The 17,359-nt window shown below is 40.1% G+C and overlaps 2 protein-coding genes across 2 annotated transcripts; one reads left to right on the top strand and one right to left on the bottom strand.

The window, feature by feature from the left end:
• The first annotated feature begins 10,186 nt into the window (after positions 1-10,186).
• On the top strand, positions 10,187-14,913 carry badb (BCL2 associated agonist of cell death b). The gene is made up of 4 exons (XM_084924433.1): positions 10,187-10,343; positions 11,012-11,158; positions 12,196-12,416; positions 12,527-14,913. The coding sequence occupies exons 2-4, from the start codon at positions 11,020-11,022 to the stop codon at positions 12,641-12,643; spliced, it is 477 nt and encodes a 158-aa protein (XP_084780559.1). The 5' UTR covers positions 10,187-10,343; positions 11,012-11,019; the 3' UTR covers positions 12,644-14,913.
• Positions 14,914-15,013: 100 nt separating this feature from the next.
• Positions 15,014-17,358, bottom strand: LOC146391463 (uncharacterized). The gene is made up of 6 exons (XM_084924427.1): positions 17,183-17,358; positions 16,513-16,818; positions 16,241-16,386; positions 15,927-16,066; positions 15,686-15,844; positions 15,014-15,603 (listed from the first exon to the last, which is right to left on the bottom strand). The coding sequence occupies exons 2-6, from the start codon at positions 16,755-16,757 to the stop codon at positions 15,424-15,426; spliced, it is 870 nt and encodes a 289-aa protein (XP_084780553.1). The 5' UTR covers positions 16,758-16,818; positions 17,183-17,358; the 3' UTR covers positions 15,014-15,423.
• Position 17,359: the final 1 nt, after the last annotated feature.

The raw sequence follows: 17,359 nt of genomic DNA on the forward strand, positions 1-17,359 counted from the left end.
GCAGTTTCGAACTGTGCGGTTTAAAATGTAAAGCTGAGTTGATGAAATGTTCAGTAGCCAGCGGCGACTGGACTAAGTTCTACAGTAGCTGAGCGGAGCATTATGATGACCTAAGGATGAAAAATACATTGAGTTATTGGCAAATGGGTTCCAATTCCATTTCCTTTAATGATGTCCATCTATCACAGCCTTTATTTGATTATTTTTATGCAGATTTGTATTGTTATGGTAATGTTACAGCTCCTCATCCCATTTCTGTTCTGCTGACTGCGCCGTCCTGGTGCCAACAGCAAGTGTAAGTTCTCATTAGAATTCAATAGTTTGTTAATGTAATTGTGTTTCCCGCTCTACAGTTTAGTTTTTTTTTAACAGCACTTCTCTCTAACTTTGCCAACTGAAAGTGCAATCGGAGAGAAGCAAAAGTGTTCATCGTGACACTGTGTGAACCTTTTTTTTTCTTGAAGGAAAGTTTCTTAACGTCAAACACAAGAAAACGACTCCAAAAGTGAAATTACAGACGCCCCCAAAAATGTTTTACTCGCCTCTCGAGTTTTACCTCGTAAGGGCTCTTAAGATTTTGTTACCACCTGAGTGAATCCAACAAGCAGCTTGTTTCTATCAAACAGCATCAATTAAACACAAGCGATGGCGCCATCAGCGAGGAAGCTCCTGGTGAACTAGTTCAGCAACCCAGATACAAAGAGGGAAGGAAGGAAAGAGGGAGAACTGAAACTACATGAAAGAGAAGTGGAGAAAAGAAATCAGGGTGAGTCGAGGGTGAGACGGGAAGTAACGATAGATGAGGAGAGAAGAGGGGGAAACAGGCACAGAGGGGCAACAAGTGATGGAGGCAGAAGGGCAGACTAATTGAAAACAAAAAAATAAGAGGCAAAAATGATGAGCTCGTGAGTGGGTGAAATGATGGAGAAGAGGATTAGTCAGTGAGGAAGATGAATCTACTAATGCAGATACCGTGTACTCTCGTCTGGGCTGGAAATGTGTCTTGTTTTGCACCGTGTTTCTCCTCTCCACCCAATTTCCTGCCTTTCATCAGTGTCAGTAAGCAAATAAAATCTTTAAGGATGATGGATTACCCCTTTTTCTGGAGGATGGCAAGAAAAACAGAGGCCCCAAGCACAGATACTGAAAAGTGTCGCCTGATACCTTAAAATAAATTGCTATGACCCGACACTTTTGATTTGAAAGACAGCAGGTTAATGCAGCAAATCAATATATGGCTGGCGGAATAAACACAACTGAGATACTGTTAAACTGTTTCAACCATCTTAGCTAACATACATAGTACAAACTTACAAATCCAGTGTGAATTAAAAGGTCTTCAGCCATGACCACCACGGTTAAAAGAGGTCATTTACCGCATTTTTCGGACCATAAGGCGCACTGTCGATGAACGGGTCTGTTTTCATACATAAGGCGCACCGGATTATAAGGCGCAGTAAGCGAAACAAAACAGTCAGATAAGTCAGACTTTACTCAACTCATTCTTCCTCCACCTCGGTACCATTGATTAATTAATGTTGAATTCTCTCGCAGCTGCTCCATTCCCATGTTGTTGCAGTATATTAATGACTAACCTCAGATTGTGGATGGATTATCTTAGTTGTTCTCTTGACTGAAGTTTGGTCCGTTTACAGCATCCTGCCATGCGATTGCATTTGTCCCTAACCATCAGGAACCCTCGTGTTAACTTTTATCGAGTGGAAAAAGTTAGCGTTCATCCTCCAGCTTCACTGTTTATTATGCTAACATAGCTATGTTGCTAGCGATCACGTAGCACATCATTATATACCAGCTAGCCCAACTTCAGTAACCCTACAAAAGTCACTGTTGTTTAGTTTTCTGTCTTCATTTTTGTCGGAAGTGATAGCAGAGCGGTACATTTTAATTTTTTCCAGAAATCTCTCAGTCAGAACATGGTATATCATGTTTAGGTGGAAACTAGTGAGCTAACTTCCTGCTAACTTCTAACTTCGCCAAAATGAATAAATTCTGTAATGCTCAGACAATCCATAAAGCGGTGCGGCTTTGTAGCGTACCAGAGTCGTACTAAAACATTTTTTGACAGACTTTTGAGCGCAGTGTACCACATAAAATCGGTTCGAGGTCAGTAAGCACAACCAGAATTCATACATAAGGTGCACTGTCTATTTTTGTGAAAAATAAAGGATTTTAAGTGCGCCCTGTAGTCTGAAAAATGCAGTATATTTGGAGGTTCGGCTCTGTGCTGAGAGGAGCAGGAGGATCTCCACACAGATCTGAGCAGGCATGAATGACAGTATCAGTATTAGACACAGCACAAAAATCAGAGCTTGGAAGAAGCTGGGTTGCAAAACGGCTTGCAGATGCATGCCAGCTTTGGACAGGCTTGAAAAGCGAGCGCATATGACAGTTAATCAGCAAATATTGCTGGGACAGCATAAAGCTTGATCTCAAGGCCTGCATAAACTAACTCTAGCTCAGTTCTCTTTTAATAGTGAAAATAACTAGCACACATCATAGATGTATCCTACAGAATACTATCACATTTCTCAGTAGAAGTTTCTAGATCAAGTGAAATTAGACTTTGCTCTCCCTTTGAACCCAGAAAGCCAAAAGAATAACTGTTAAATGTTAACCAGTCTTGCTCTGGTTGGTACCATTCATTTTTAACTCTTGTTTAGTGAACAAAACGGTCCACAAGTTAAAGTGTGTTTTACCCTTTAGAAATACATTTGCACTTCATTACGCTGATTGAACAATTTCAATTTGCAGGTACAGCTTCACGCTAAAAAAATACTGATTAGCCAACAAAAGCTGAATTAAGCACAGATAATTAAAGCTGCACTCTGCTAATGACCACAATGGTCATTAGCAGAGTCCTCGCTTAATCATGCATTATTTCTTTTGAACTCACTGAAGAAAGGCTGATTAAGACCTGGAATCATGAGCAACCTTTTTTATATATAAAAAAAACAGCTGCTATTCATTAAGTGTCATTATACAATATAATGATAGTTAATGAATAAGTCTGTACCTTAATGACATATAAAGGATACATGTGTTTCAGATGAGCCTCTGAACTGAACTCACACACACAGCCTAGACCAACCACATGAAAACAACCCAACCATGTGATGATACTGGAGGGTTAAAAAAAAGAGGAACAGACAGAAGAGTGTGGGTTTTTTCTTTGTCAAAGCAGAGAACTAGCTTGGGTGGAACCTTTGCTAACCTTCAGCTCATAGAGAAAGGCAAACAAACCTTTGTTAGCTACTGTTGCTTCTTACCAAAATCAATAATCAAGTATTTAAAATAAGAAGTTTGAGATTTGAGATAAGGATTAAATTTACATGAGGTTGGAGCTACTTAGCTTAGCTTATTGTAATAACTGCAAATCGGGAAATTAGGGCTGGGCGATATGACCCAAAATTCATATCTCGATATTTTTTAGCTGGATGGCGATATAAGATATATATCTCGATATTTTTTTAAAGCCATAAAGTAAGAACAAAAAGAGAGTTCTTTGTCAAAGCTGTGTCCCAGATGTCACACAGGCACTTTTATTAACATACAGCATAGATGTACATGAAAAAAACTACTCAAAAATAAATTATGAGCATTTATTAGATAATAATGCTCCATAAATAAAAGAAAACTGTTGTTTTTCAAGCACAACCAGAATTCATACATAAGGCGCGCTGTCAACTTTTGAGAGAATGAAAGGATTTTAGGCTGTGCAGTCCCTCTGGGCTGCATAGCGTTAGCGCGGTTAGCTCATTAGCGTGGTTAGCTCATTAGCGTGGTTAGCTCGTTAACACGTTGATGCCGTCCAGCCCCACACATGGGGCGATGCGCAGTAACTCGTTAACGGAGATTTGCCATGTCCACCTTGTTGCTGCCTGCAGGTGAAGCGATGGGGGAGGAGGGGGAGTTGTGTTCAGTGAAGGAGAGGCGAGGCGGAGTAATGTTGCGTAGAGACAAAAGTGGACGAAAGAGAGGCAAACTTGTGGCTCCACAACTATAATTATATTGTAACATAGACTATAATATAAAGGATATGGTCACATCTTATATCTCGTATAAAAATATATCGATATTTTTAAAAAAAACTCGATATATCGCCCAGCCCTACGGGAAATCACTACTCTGGTAATTTCACATTATAGCAACTCAACTTTTTGCTATTATAAATGAATACTGGTTTTTAAACCACCAAAAAATAACAAAAGTGTAAAATGTCATGTTCCAGTTTCACAAGTGGCTTTGTGTTGAATTATATATCTTCATCAAAGTCACCAAGTTACACTTTTATTTCTAAATAGTAAATAAAGATACCATTTAGCGATATTTTTGATTCTCGTAGGTGTATTTTTTGATTCTAGACAGAGCTAGGTTAGCCGTCTTCTTTATTTTCATTATTTATATTAAACTCTGCAAACTGGCTACAGATATGAAAGTGGTGCAAATCATCCCAGTCCAGAGCTGACACATTTGGGCCCTGTGTGGGCTCATTGTGACATGTTTGTCTCAGTTACAGCTCTGGCAAATGTTATGTGGAGTGCATGTGGCCCAAAAGTCACCAGGCTAGACAAGAACACAGCAGTGATTTGTGGCCCAGATGTGGCCCAAATGCCACTACATAGCTATACATATAGGGTGGACCTGAGGCTGAGCTGAGTCATCGTGAACCAACAATAACTGCAGATATGGACCACTTTTGATCCAAACATTGATTGCTATAAATGATCAAAGCACACTGCTTTCCTCTGTCAGGCTATTGTTTGTTTGTTATCAGATGGGATCGATTTGATATGTTTTGATATTTTTCTGCACTACAGAAAAAGACGTTTTTACCCATTTATATATTCCCAGGCTTTAAGACCTTAGGAAGAGCTGGTTCATAAGACCAGCAAGCTTAACAAGGGCGGGGTGGATCAAATTAGAAAGCTGCTAAATGCCAGTTTTGTGATCACAGAGTGACTTGGTAATACAGCAAGGGAGCGGTCCGTATATAATGAGCATGTACCGAGAGCAGTGATGAAAGGGCTCGAGTCGAAGCAGCGGGCTGCAGGAGTGGATTCACTCTGATGTAGGTTAAGTTTGCTCTCTCTCTGTGTTCCTGTCTCTTTCACATGTGCCATCCTTGAATTTCTGTCTCTCCAGCTCATTTTTATTCTGTCAGACGATGTCACCTTTTCAGCTCCTCCGTTACCTTACCTCTTCCTCTGCACTCTCAGACACCTCTCAAATCTCTTGGACTGCTTTTACTTTTGATCTGTTCATCTGTTGCTTTTTCACTTTCTTTGTCTGTATCGCTGCATTTCAAAGTAGCGGGTACACACTGCATTTCTAATATTTTTTCAGAACTGGGTAACCAAATTGTCCTTTTCTTTCATACCACCTTTCTTTTCTTCTCTTTCTCACTCAGGTATTCAGAAACTCCTTCTTCGCCACCAGCACAGAGCTAACTGACTGAACTTGGGTCTGCAAAGACAGGAAAATATTCGAAAGGACAGAGTGCAGCTGTGGTGGTGCCGGTAGACAGGCTGTGTCGGGGCATTAAATTGAAAGGAACATTTTGGGATCTGCTTGGACACAGCCACAAACACACACATACACACACACAGATGGGTGCACTGAAACACACTGAGTGGTGGTTTGGAGACAGTGTGGGAGTGCATACGCCTCCATTTCCCAAAATAACTAGCAGATGAGGGGCAGGGAGGCAGGGCGAGGTTGGTACAGGGAGATATAAATGGATGCTAATTGTATAGCTCCATCGGATAAAGCTCAAATCCAGCAGACTCATGCACAAACGCACACTTTCCAAGCTTCCATGCTTGCGTGTGAAAATTATCCTGATCATACAGAGTGCGTAAGAGCTTTGACACTCACACACTGTCATGGATGGCAGTTTTAAGGGGAGTACACACACACACACACACACACACAGAGAGATTAAAGCAGATATTAACTGTATAGCTTTCCAAATCCAACCCAAAGTCCTTTGTATAATTTCTATGAAATCCATCCCAAAATAGAGGTCAAAAGAAGTGAAAAAGAACAGATTATTTAATAATTTCTTTTCTGAGACGATCCATTAGTGTATGAAAGGCTGACTGTGCAGACTTTGGATGTTTGTCTAAACTTGTAAACTCACATTAGCTCCATTTGGATACACTGAATCAGAGAATGCTGCATCACATCGCTTCAAATCACATCACAGTATCCACAGAAACAGTTTGTTCCTCCCGTTCAGGTGTCATTTACTGACTCTGCAAAAACAGACCGATGGAAAGATGGAAAGAGAAGAATGATGTAAAGGTGGAGATGAGGACTAGAGGCAGCATTACATTTTTTAAAACAAGTTAAAGGTTAATAATTACATGGTTGACTTTTCTGTGTTGATGATGTTGAAGTGCAATCCACATGGGACATTGAGCCATATACAGGTTTGCTCGAGGCCAGGCTTTCACATTCTCTGACAAACGCATTATTGCTGAAGCCATAGATATGCAGGAACTCCCTCTGGAGCTGTAGTTACACGTAGGAGTTTATGCCCATTACTTTCTCGACTTAAGTTGCAGCTCAGTTTGTAGTCCTGCCTCCCCACCTGGTGCACTCACAGGGAATAGCAACAAATTGCTGTCAGTCTTCCCTGCACTTCATTTCAGGAAGGAGAAAAGAAAAGAAAAGAGTATTTTTCATCATAAATGTAATTTAAATGACTATGGAGTTACTTCTACCTGCTCTTTATAAGGCAAAGTTTCTATTGTATTTACAGTCATATTAATCAGATACAGTAAATGTGCTGAATTAGCATGTTTGTTCACTTAAATGCTCACTTAAATTAAACCGTCTCAAATGTTTGTATTAGTTTCATTTTAATAGAAAGAGACAGAATATCAACCAAAAAATCTAGAAAAAAACATTACATTACATAAAAGTTATAAATTTATTTGCATGTCATTGAGTTAAAATGAGTATTTGATCCCCTATAACTGAGCCAGAATTCAGGCTCCAACACAACAACTCTGTTAATTCAAACAGATTACACTCAATCAATCAGTCAGTCAGTCAATTACAGATACTCCCAATCTCAACTCATTATATAAACTTATCTATAAAGCATGTCTGTCCACAGAATCAGTTTCTTCTGTTGCAACCTCTCTTCCAAACCGATTATTTGGAAATGGAAAGATCAGTCACCCTCAGTTTGGAGCTCCGCGATCCAAAAATCTTGGATCTTAGATCATGGGGTGACAGTGATTATGAGAAAGGTGGTTGATTTGCCCAAAACTACATGACAGGAGCTTATTAATGATCTGAACGCAGTTGGGACCACAGTCACCAAGAACACCACTGGTAACACATAAACCATAATTGAATTCATAACTGAAATTTTGCAGCACCCGCAAAGTACAGGCCTGTCTTAAGTTTTAGCTCAACCTGCCATGTTTGAAGAAGCTGAAATGCTGAGTATTACCTGAAGAACACCATCCCTACAGTCAAGCATGGAGGTGGAAATATTATGATTTAAGGCATTTTTTCTGCTAAGGGGACAGGACGACTTCACTGTATTGAGGGGCCAATGGATGGGGGCAACAAAGCAAACAAAGGAGTGGCTAAAGATGTCTGTGAAGGTTCTCAGTGGCTAAAGAAGAAGCACATTAAGATCATGGAGTTCCCTAACCAGATTCCATCGAATATATATAAAATCTGTGGAGCAAGCTGACGCTTCAAGTTCCCAAGCAGTGCAGTGCAAAACAAGAAACTCTAGATGTTCCAAAGTTTTGGTGCTTTGGTTTAGCACAGTCATCCTTACCTTCACATGGGTACATGGAATCATAAGAAGGCCCCTGTCTGAAGACCTGAAAACCTGACTTGTAGACCTGGAGTGGAGCAATTTAGTAAAGGTAAGGCCACACTTTAAGGCCATAAAAGTCAGATCCGCAGTGAAACTGTGGGTCAGTGAAACTCACTTCTGTCCAGTGACAGTCATGCTGAGGTGAGTTATTGAGGATATCCTGAACCTTTCTGTCTGCTTTTACGCTTTTAGCTGATGCTCGCTGGCATTACTGAAACTTTCTTTTAAGTGGATCTAACATTGTAAGACTCAGACATTTAGCAAATAAACTTTCATGAGACATAAGAATGTAAGAAAACTTTTTATCATAGGAAAAGAGTCTTTTTTCTTTTTAGGACACTCAAAACTAACATTAGCTGGCATATTAGCTTATATCCAGTTGCTGTTGTCATTTAGCCAGCTGTCTGGAGATGGGAGGGTCACATGTTTAATCTGCTGATGATAATTACTGACAACAATATTGGGAATGAATAAGCATATTCATAGCAATAGCATAGCAACCAAAAGAATGAAGTTGTGGAGAAATTATATCTTTCCACTCGTTTCCCCTTGATGAGCTGGAAGAGGCGTCAGATAAGTGGTAGAAAATAGATGGATGGATGAATTTTTATGCAGGTGACTTCAGTTCAGGATATAAAATTTAAGGTTAGGTGGATGATGTTTTATCCAGATGCCCATGTGTTGTCTCTTTCCTTCAATTGTTGTATTGTTTCTTTAAATTTTCTTTTTCAGATGATAAAACATGGGTATGATCCGTCTTGTATTGAGTCTAAAAAAAGGCCAAAGGCCTACGAGTTCTCTTCTCCTTTGCCTTTGGCGTACCAGCTATGTGGCTGGTCTCTAGCCACATATATAAAACACAATTAGGCGGGATGACAAGTAAAGATGGTGGAGAAGGATGGCAGCTCCCACAAACCATATCCTGCTCTTAAGTATTTTTATTGGCAGCTATAAATCATGATGATTATACAAAAGTATTTGTCTCAATACCATCAGGGGTTTGTATGCTGTTTAAGAATCAACCTAATACCACTTCATCCCACAGGCCGTTGGCATCTCCAATACAAACTTTTGTTGGCAAGATTTGCTTTTCTAAGCATTCTAAAAACAACAATAAATCTATCAGATCTTTATTTCAGAGTAGTATAACCACGGTACCATATGTCATTTTTTTCTGGAACCGGTTGTCTGATGGTATTATGTGGAACGAAGTTTGGAGACTCCCTAATCAGTTTTTAATTACCAACAAAATCAAAGATATTTCTTATAAATTAATACACAGAATTTATCCATCTAAAGATTATCTTCAAAGCAAATTCAAATTAGACATTGATACAAGCTGTAGCTTTTGTAAAACTTCCAAGGAATCTACTATACATCTTTTTTGGTTTTGTAACCTTGTGCAAGATTTTTGGCAGAGTTTATGTGTTTTTATCTCAGAAAATGTATTTAAAGGATTTGTACTGTTTTGGAAATATGTTTTATTTGGTCTACACAAAAACCAAAGACAATTCAACATTGATAACAGATATATGATTAACTTGTTAATTTTAATGGCTAAATTTCATATTCACAAGTCCAAATGTTTAAGAAGACATCCCTCTTTTTATGTATTCTCCTTTGAACTTGTACAGTATCTTAATTCAATTAAGAACTCCACTAACCCAAAAGCTATAAAAACTATGGGTGTTTGTGAAAAAAAACAAGATCTTTCAATCACTTTATTCTTTGGTTTGATCAGTTACTAGCATGTTTATATCGTAGGTTCTGAATACTGTTCATTTATTTGTTTGTCTGTGTTATGCAATCTTTTTTTTTTTTTTGTAAGTACAACACCATTAATGTGGTACTGTTTAATTCTATTTTGTATTGTACTGTTGTTTAAATAAAGGTTTGAATGAAAAAAAAAGAAGTATTTTCATTGGCATAATTCTAAGTTTTTAAGAAGGCATCAGTTTGTTAGGAGATGTAATGACACACTAATAAATGTATATTTTATGAGTGCAGCATGTTTTTTCCTATTAAACTAAATAAAAAACAAAACAAAAAACAAATAAAGACTAACTGTAAAATTGCAGTACTTTTAATTTAAGAGCATTTTTTATGCAACCTCGGTATTATTTATTGTGTAGGATTGTAAAAGCGGGACTCTTAAATATAAAGTTTTATTATGCAATTTTACAAGAAATCCAGCAGTTTAAAAAAATGCGGCGGCTGTTCGTGTTAATTGGTACTGCGCATCTACGCTGCATATTACGGTAAGCCGGTGAGACAAACAAAGGCACAGCCCAGTCCTAGCTCGCAACAGTGACGTCAGCGCGCCGCTGCGGTGCAGTGACGCGCGGCGATTGGGTGAGCGCGGAGTTAAAGTGTGCAGTAGAGTAAAAAGACAAGACGCGGACAACAACAGCTGCGACCGTATGAAGCAAACTAAAGACACACTCACACTTTTGAGGCTCACACGATAAAGATTCGGGTAAGGAGTCGTTTTTTGTGGAGTCATTTCCTTACAAACGCTGCTAGCTAAGGTTGGCCGGAGCAGCTTCCGCCCTTAAGGAACTTTCTTTTGTCCTCTTCAGTCAACAACAAAACAAGCGAGAGAGTGTGTTTACCGAAGAAGAAGGTGTATTGGTTAATTTAGCAACAGTCAAGGATCAAATCCTTAATAACACCAAATACAGGCCCGTGTTGTCCAAACAAGTCTGGTATCTTGTGGCTAGTTAAAGTGAAATACCTTTGGACCGGCCAGTATCAGGGGCATTAAAAAGAAAGATATAGCCCGCTGGGTGTGCTCGGTGGCTGTTCCACCGATACAATGAATTATCCCATTTTATGAGTCTTAGGTATATTTACACATATTTGGGTAATGTGTTATATGACAATAAAATTGCACAATTGCAATATAGCAACTTTTTGCAGTGCAGTCTTCTGTTAGAATAAGATGTCAATTTAAAAAAATAATCAATTTATCATTGTGTTTTTTTTTCTATATCTGCTTGAAAGGTCAAAGGCAGAGCAACGCCAGTATTAACCTGCTGTGGTCATAACAACATTGATCTGTTATGTGCATGCACTTAAGGACACACTGTCATTTCTTTAACCATTTTTGTCGTTCATATTTCCAACACCACCCTATCTCTCCAGATGTCAGGATGGCTGCAAACTTCAAAATTTCAGACAGTGATTCAGAGGCATCAGAGGAGGTAGGGGAAGGAGAAAACCAACAGTCAGCAGGACAAGCTCAAGAAAGCAAGCCCCAGACGCTTTCCCTTCCTGTAATCAAAACGACAGGTAGGAACACAACATAAATTGTCTGATATACGGTGGAATAGCCAACCCCTTTGGACCATATGAAGACTTGAAATTGTGCATAATTAGATTTGTGGATTAGTGATAACTCCCCAGCTCACGCGTTCAGATATGGTCACATTGCACCCGGTTTCCAAAACAACAGTCAAGGCCACAATGCCAGGCTTGAGGCTTTCAGACGATCTCCCACAAACCAGAGGGTGAGATCGCTGTGGCTTCCTCTTTCTGTTATGTACAGTTTGAATCACGAGGTAGAACTGGGGGGGAAGCAAGGGATGTCCTTATTACAGTATGATATTAATTTTGGTAAGCAAACAAAAAATAGACTTAAAACACACTTGCTGAAAAGCTGATTGGTTTGTTTGTGTCTTTTAGTACAACCCAACCAGTGGCACGCACTTGGCATGAGGGGTGCAATTATGTGAACAGATTAAAAAAAAATTTTTGTATATGGTTGTAAACATGTTTATAGCTGCAGTATTTATTTTTTTTAACTGTACTTTAAGAGGGGAAGTTGTTGGGACTTGTGCACTGGCTTTACTGTTCAGCCCTGGATGTTGTACCTTGTTGTATGTTGTGGATTAACTGAGCAGAAGTTCTGTTGGCAAAACATATATTGCAGCATACGTGACCACAGCCTGCTCTAGATGAGATCCCCCCCCACCCCTTTATTTAGCCATTTCTTGGCTGTATCTGTAGAGAAGTTTAGAATCTATCCTTTCTCCTTATTTTTCTTGAGATGCATTCTGGGGTGGGACATTAAAATGAAGTTGTGTTGTAAGCTAACCTGTTTTGCATTTTGAATTGCTTCATTCAAAGCACTATAGGAGGATGTTTTGGCTCTTTTTACCGTGCAGCTGAAAAGAGCCAAAATAACAGTGTACAATAACAGTCGCTGGTCGCAGAGACAACTAATGATTTGAATTCCTCTATTCCTACATTATTCTTTATTTCCTCCTTTCTATCTGCCTTACATTAAAACACTCTGAACCTATCTCACCTTTCCTTTTTCCATTTAGCTGCTGGAAGGCTCAGGGTGAACTCAGAGTCCCACACTTCCTCAATTGCCAGGGATGAGGAGCTCATGGCTAGAGGGGAGGATGAGGTCTGTACTCCCACAGAGGGAGACCCATTCAGGCGAAGGTCAAAGTCAGCTCCCCCTGCTCTGTGGGCTGCCAAGAAGTACGGCAGGCAGCTTCGACGAATGAGTGACGAGTTTGACAGCTTACTAGATAAAGGGGTAAGAATGGGAGTGAGTCAAGGATTAAATTAGTTTTTTGGAAAAAAAAAGATGAAAAAGATGGTGATGATAGGTTGCTAACTTGACATTATTCCTCTTCCACTGTGCAGGAGATGAAGCTCAAGAAGCTGCACCACTCTAAAACCTGGTGGAGCTATCTCTTTAGTCACCAAGAGACTGAAGGAGAGAACAACCATCTTGACAACCACAACCAACGCACTGAGTAAGCACTGAGAGGACAAGGATACAAGGTTCGGAGGAGCGGATTGGGGAAACTGTAGCCGAGAGACAATATTTAAGATCAGAACAAGACTGAAGAGGATTTGGCTCGATCAAAAAGAGTGGGACGTGCAGTAAAAAGCAAAAAAGTACATGTTCAGTGAATCCCATCATAGTCATGCCATTTTATGTCATTGTTAACTACCTTTAAATAGAACTTTTGTACTCGTGTTGAGTGTGGTGTAAACAATGTTATTGGGAAGCCCACTGTGGAATTGAAAGGCAGTGATGAGGAGGAACTGCTGCCGGAATCCTGCAAAACGGATAAAAAGATGGGCCGAGAGAGGGGCTATAATCTCTTCTAAACACACAAACAAAGCCTTGTTTAGTCGTAGAAGAGACGCTCGGTTTAAAGACGCTTAGCATTACAGTTGTCTCTCACATTGACATTGCACGATGTGCTGTGTATGGAGAGAGGAATAACACCTGACTACTGAAGGCCAAATTGAATGCTGTTAGATTTTTTTTCCTTCCTGCTTTCCTCATTTTCATGAGGAAATCTCCAGAAGCTGTTCGTGTTTGACTTGCACGCTCATTTTGTGCCAAAAAGATCTGCCGGCAACAAGAGACAGTACTTTTTTCTCTTTTTTTTTGGCATTCAGTTTAGGCCTCTTCTTAAACAACTGTACTCAACTATCATCTGCTTTATATCACAAATTTATCCAAAAAAAAAGAAAAATCTTTTACAAGGACAATCTCTGATGCAGAAGTAATATCTTTTTTGTAAAACTTCAGGGATAATAGCTGAGGGCGTTAAACAGTAAGGCACAATCCAATATGAATATGTTTTTAAAGCCTTGGACGAGCATAAAAAAAACAATTGAAATTTCTATGTGTAAATATTTTAACATTTTATGAAATGGTAAAGGGTGGGGGGTGAGTAAGATGGTTTAGCCAGATTTTATTAACGAGGTTACCGTGCTGTTAAGCTCGGCTAACCCAGCAATAGGCAGTGTACAATCCATGGCTGTTGTGATAAATGTTGCGTGCTGAGCTCTCGGTGCATGGATGAATACAGAGTCCAGTCACATTAAAAATGAGGGATTTCCACTTGCTTTTTGCTTGAAGGGTTTTCAGGAGAAAGCACATCCTGATGTTTTTTTTTGTTTGTTTGTTTATTTTGTTTTTAATCAGTTTAAATGTGAGTTGATCACTTTGACCTGTAAGGGGATGTGATTAAAATGGGCTCATAAAACTCTCATGCCTTAGCTTTAGAAGTGCTGATCTGATGCCAGCTTTGCTGGTGTTTTTTAGGCACGTAAGGCGCATAATATATATGCTTTATGGAAATTCTAACTAAGGGCAAAGATCAGCATTTCTGTGCAGCTCGGTAAACATGAGTGGGCTACTTGTGGCTTGTTTATAAATACGTGATTGCTGAAAATGGTAGTGGGTTTGTTCAAGTTGTCTTATTCTTCCTTCCTCTCGACTCGTAGCGTTGAGTTGTGAAGCGCTCGGGTGTGCAGGCATTTATATGGTTTTCAAATTCAAATTGAAAAAAATATATATACGTATATAAATATAATATATAGCTTGGTTTTTAATCAGAATTCCAGACAATCAAACGGTGGCCACTTTACCTGACACTCATCCTGTTCTACCATCCTTTTGGTCACATGTGTTTTGACTGGTCATTTGTCAAATTTAAACTACTTCCCATTATAAAAAAGGAATGATTTTTCTGATATCAGATTTCTAGACACATGAGTGTTTAAGCAAGAAACAGCATTTTGCATTTTAACACGTTAGACCCATGTTATCCAATTGCCGGGAGTGCACACACAGTTTTGAGAACTCTGGGTCAGATTATGAAGCTTTACTCTGCTGAAAATAAAGATCAGATGGAATTTAAATGAATTTAATGTTGCAAAGAACTGCCTTGAACATGCTGTGACCTGTGACGCCGCATAGCCAGCCTCGTCTGTTTACCCAATTACAGCCTTAAACTTCACTGCTCGCTTTCACAAGTTACACTCAGAGGAAAAACAGAAAGCACAAAAATGTCCCGGTGCATTTACTGTCATGAGATTTTTAAGTGACACACGCGTACACTATAAAATGGCTGATGTGGAGTTTGGCAACTCTTTTGACTTTAAACATCCGTGACAGTGAACACACCCCAAACCTGCCTGGGCACCTGGATTTTTTGCAACCATCCTTAGTATTACTTGAATCTGGAGATGTGTGTGTGTGTGGAGAAAATAAAAATTTAATATTACTTTTCTTATTTTGGTTTCTTTTTCAGTTTTAATGACTTGTAAATGTATTTTCTCTACAACTGTGAAAACTCTGGTCTAAATAAATAATTTTAAGAGAGCTTTTAAAAGGTATTTTGTTCTTTTAATTGTCTACTACACAGGCTTAGAAGACCTTTGAATTATGTTCAGTGGAGATTTCAGTGGAGATTTCTGGTTAGTCAAAGAAAAGGCAAGAGATTATGCAGAATAAGGAGCAACAGTTAAACTGACAGATTTGTAAAAGTTTTTGTTATCCAATAACAAAGGGAAAGGTTCTCACTAAGACATGGCTTATGGTTGACAATGAAGTCATGTGATGGGTGACGTTGCATAGATTTAGAGTTCATACCACAATATGCTGTATTTTTGTCTTGAAATTAACAAAGTGTCGACACAGAACTTGTAGCAGCTTTAAAAAAAAACAACCCCAACAAAACTACCACTGTAAAACTGAAGACAAAAAGGCATCATGGAGGACACAAGCTGGTGTTTCAGGCGACCCCTGACGGATCCCAGCAGTACTTCTGTCCACAGTCCAAAGCTGACAGTCTGTCCATGTCTGCGTCGCTCAGTGTAAAGTCAAAAAGTCTGGCGTTCTCCTGTATTCGGTCTGCGTTTGATGACTTTGGGAGCACAGCGACACCCTGCTGCACCGCCCACCGCAGCAGCACCTGAGGAGAGGGACAGAAGAACCTTAAAATGTTTGCAATAAAAACAAAGGTATACCCAAGATAGCAGCGCGAGTGGGCTCACTTGTGCGGGGGTGCGTTGGCACTGCTTTGCCACCTCCAGGACCACAGGGTCAGTAACCAGATCTCCTTGGCCTAAGGAGGAATATGCTTGGAAACAGACTCCATACTCCTCACAAACACTCTTCAGCTCTGCTTGGCACAGACGTGGGTGAAACTCTACCTGAAGAAAACAAAAAAACCGTGAGATTTCAAACAGCTGCTAATGTCTTTCCCTGTCCTCCATTCAAACTCCTGCATTGTACCTGTAGAACTGCAGGGGGGACTTTGCAGCTCTGCATTAGTTCTCTCATGTGAGCCACTGTATAGTTGGACACTCCAATGGCCTTCAGCTTCCCCTGGCCATGCAGCTCCTCCAGCGTGGCCCAACTCTGAGCTCGGTTTCCTGGGATCAAATATTGATTAGGACCTCATCTCTGCCGTTACTCAATGCCTGCTATGTTGCAGTGGAGGAATGAGAGAAGACAGCTTGAATGGTTTTTGTGCAGTTAGTGCAGCAATGAAATATAGATCACTCGAAACACCTGAAACAACTGGAAAAAAAAAAAGTGGAGTCTACCTGGGTTGCTCTGATCAGCCACTGCTAGACCCTGCGTGCCAGGCCAGTGAATCAAATAGAGGTCAATGTAACCCAAGTCCAGCTGAGACAGGCTGTGAAGGGCACCTTCCATAGCCCGCTCACCCTGATCCTTAGGGCCCAGCTTACTGAAAAACAGGAAGAGAAACAGGGATCTGAATGAGCAGCGCAACACCTAAAGTCAGCTTTAGTGCCCCCAATGTGTTCTCTTAGAAATCATGTGTCAACTTATGCTTTAGAAGCCTGTGCATCACCTGGTTATGAACACATCCTGTCTGGTCAAGCCATGCTTGGGCAGGAGCTCCCTCAGGGATCGGCCCAGGTCGGCTTCATTCCGGTAGACGGCTGCACTATCAAAGGCCCGATAACCCACAGCCAAGGCGGCATCCACGGCCCGATACACTTCTTCAGAGCCGTGCAACTTGTAAGTCCCCAACCCCAGGAGGGGCATTTGAACCCCAGTATTTAGGGTAACAGAGGAGGTGGTGGTGGACGACATCCTGGACTACAAGGCACTTCTTTACTTTGCACCCTGTTAGGAATAACTGGTTTGCCAAGCTCTGTCAAAGACGGATAGAGAAAGTGAGTTTAGCTGGTTTTCTGCTGCCCTTTGTCCCATTTTGTGTGTTACATCACTGGAAAATTGCTTGAAAGCACTTCCTTAAACTTGGTAATAATACAGATTTTATCTTGTTTCACTAGAGACTTTTTTGGTGCTTCTCTAACGCAAAATAAGAAAGGCAAGCAACACGAAGATGTAAACTAACATCACTAATTAAGCTGGTCACAGTGTATGAAGACTATGACACTTGAAGAGCACTTTTAATAATTTCTGTAGGCAGACACGTGGACATTACAATGCAGGAAGGGGACGGTATACTCTAATATATAAACAATTTTACGTGAAAAATATTTCCACCCCACCTTTTTTTCACCTCAAGTGACTTCTTTAGGAAAGGCGGTGCATACACTGGCAGTGTCCTCTCAAAGAAATTACTAACAAGTTATAAAGCAAAGGTAACTAGCAGCTGAGTACAGTTTCCTACTACTAGCTACCATATGTAGTCAGCTGACAGTCACGTGACAGTTGGGTCGGTTTTC

This window comes from Perissodus microlepis, chromosome 3 (genome assembly GCF_051167445.1).
Source record: "Perissodus microlepis isolate ML-2025 ecotype Zambia chromosome 3, ASM5116744v1, whole genome shotgun sequence".
Classification (NCBI taxonomy): Eukaryota; Metazoa; Chordata; class Actinopteri; order Cichliformes; family Cichlidae; genus Perissodus; species Perissodus microlepis.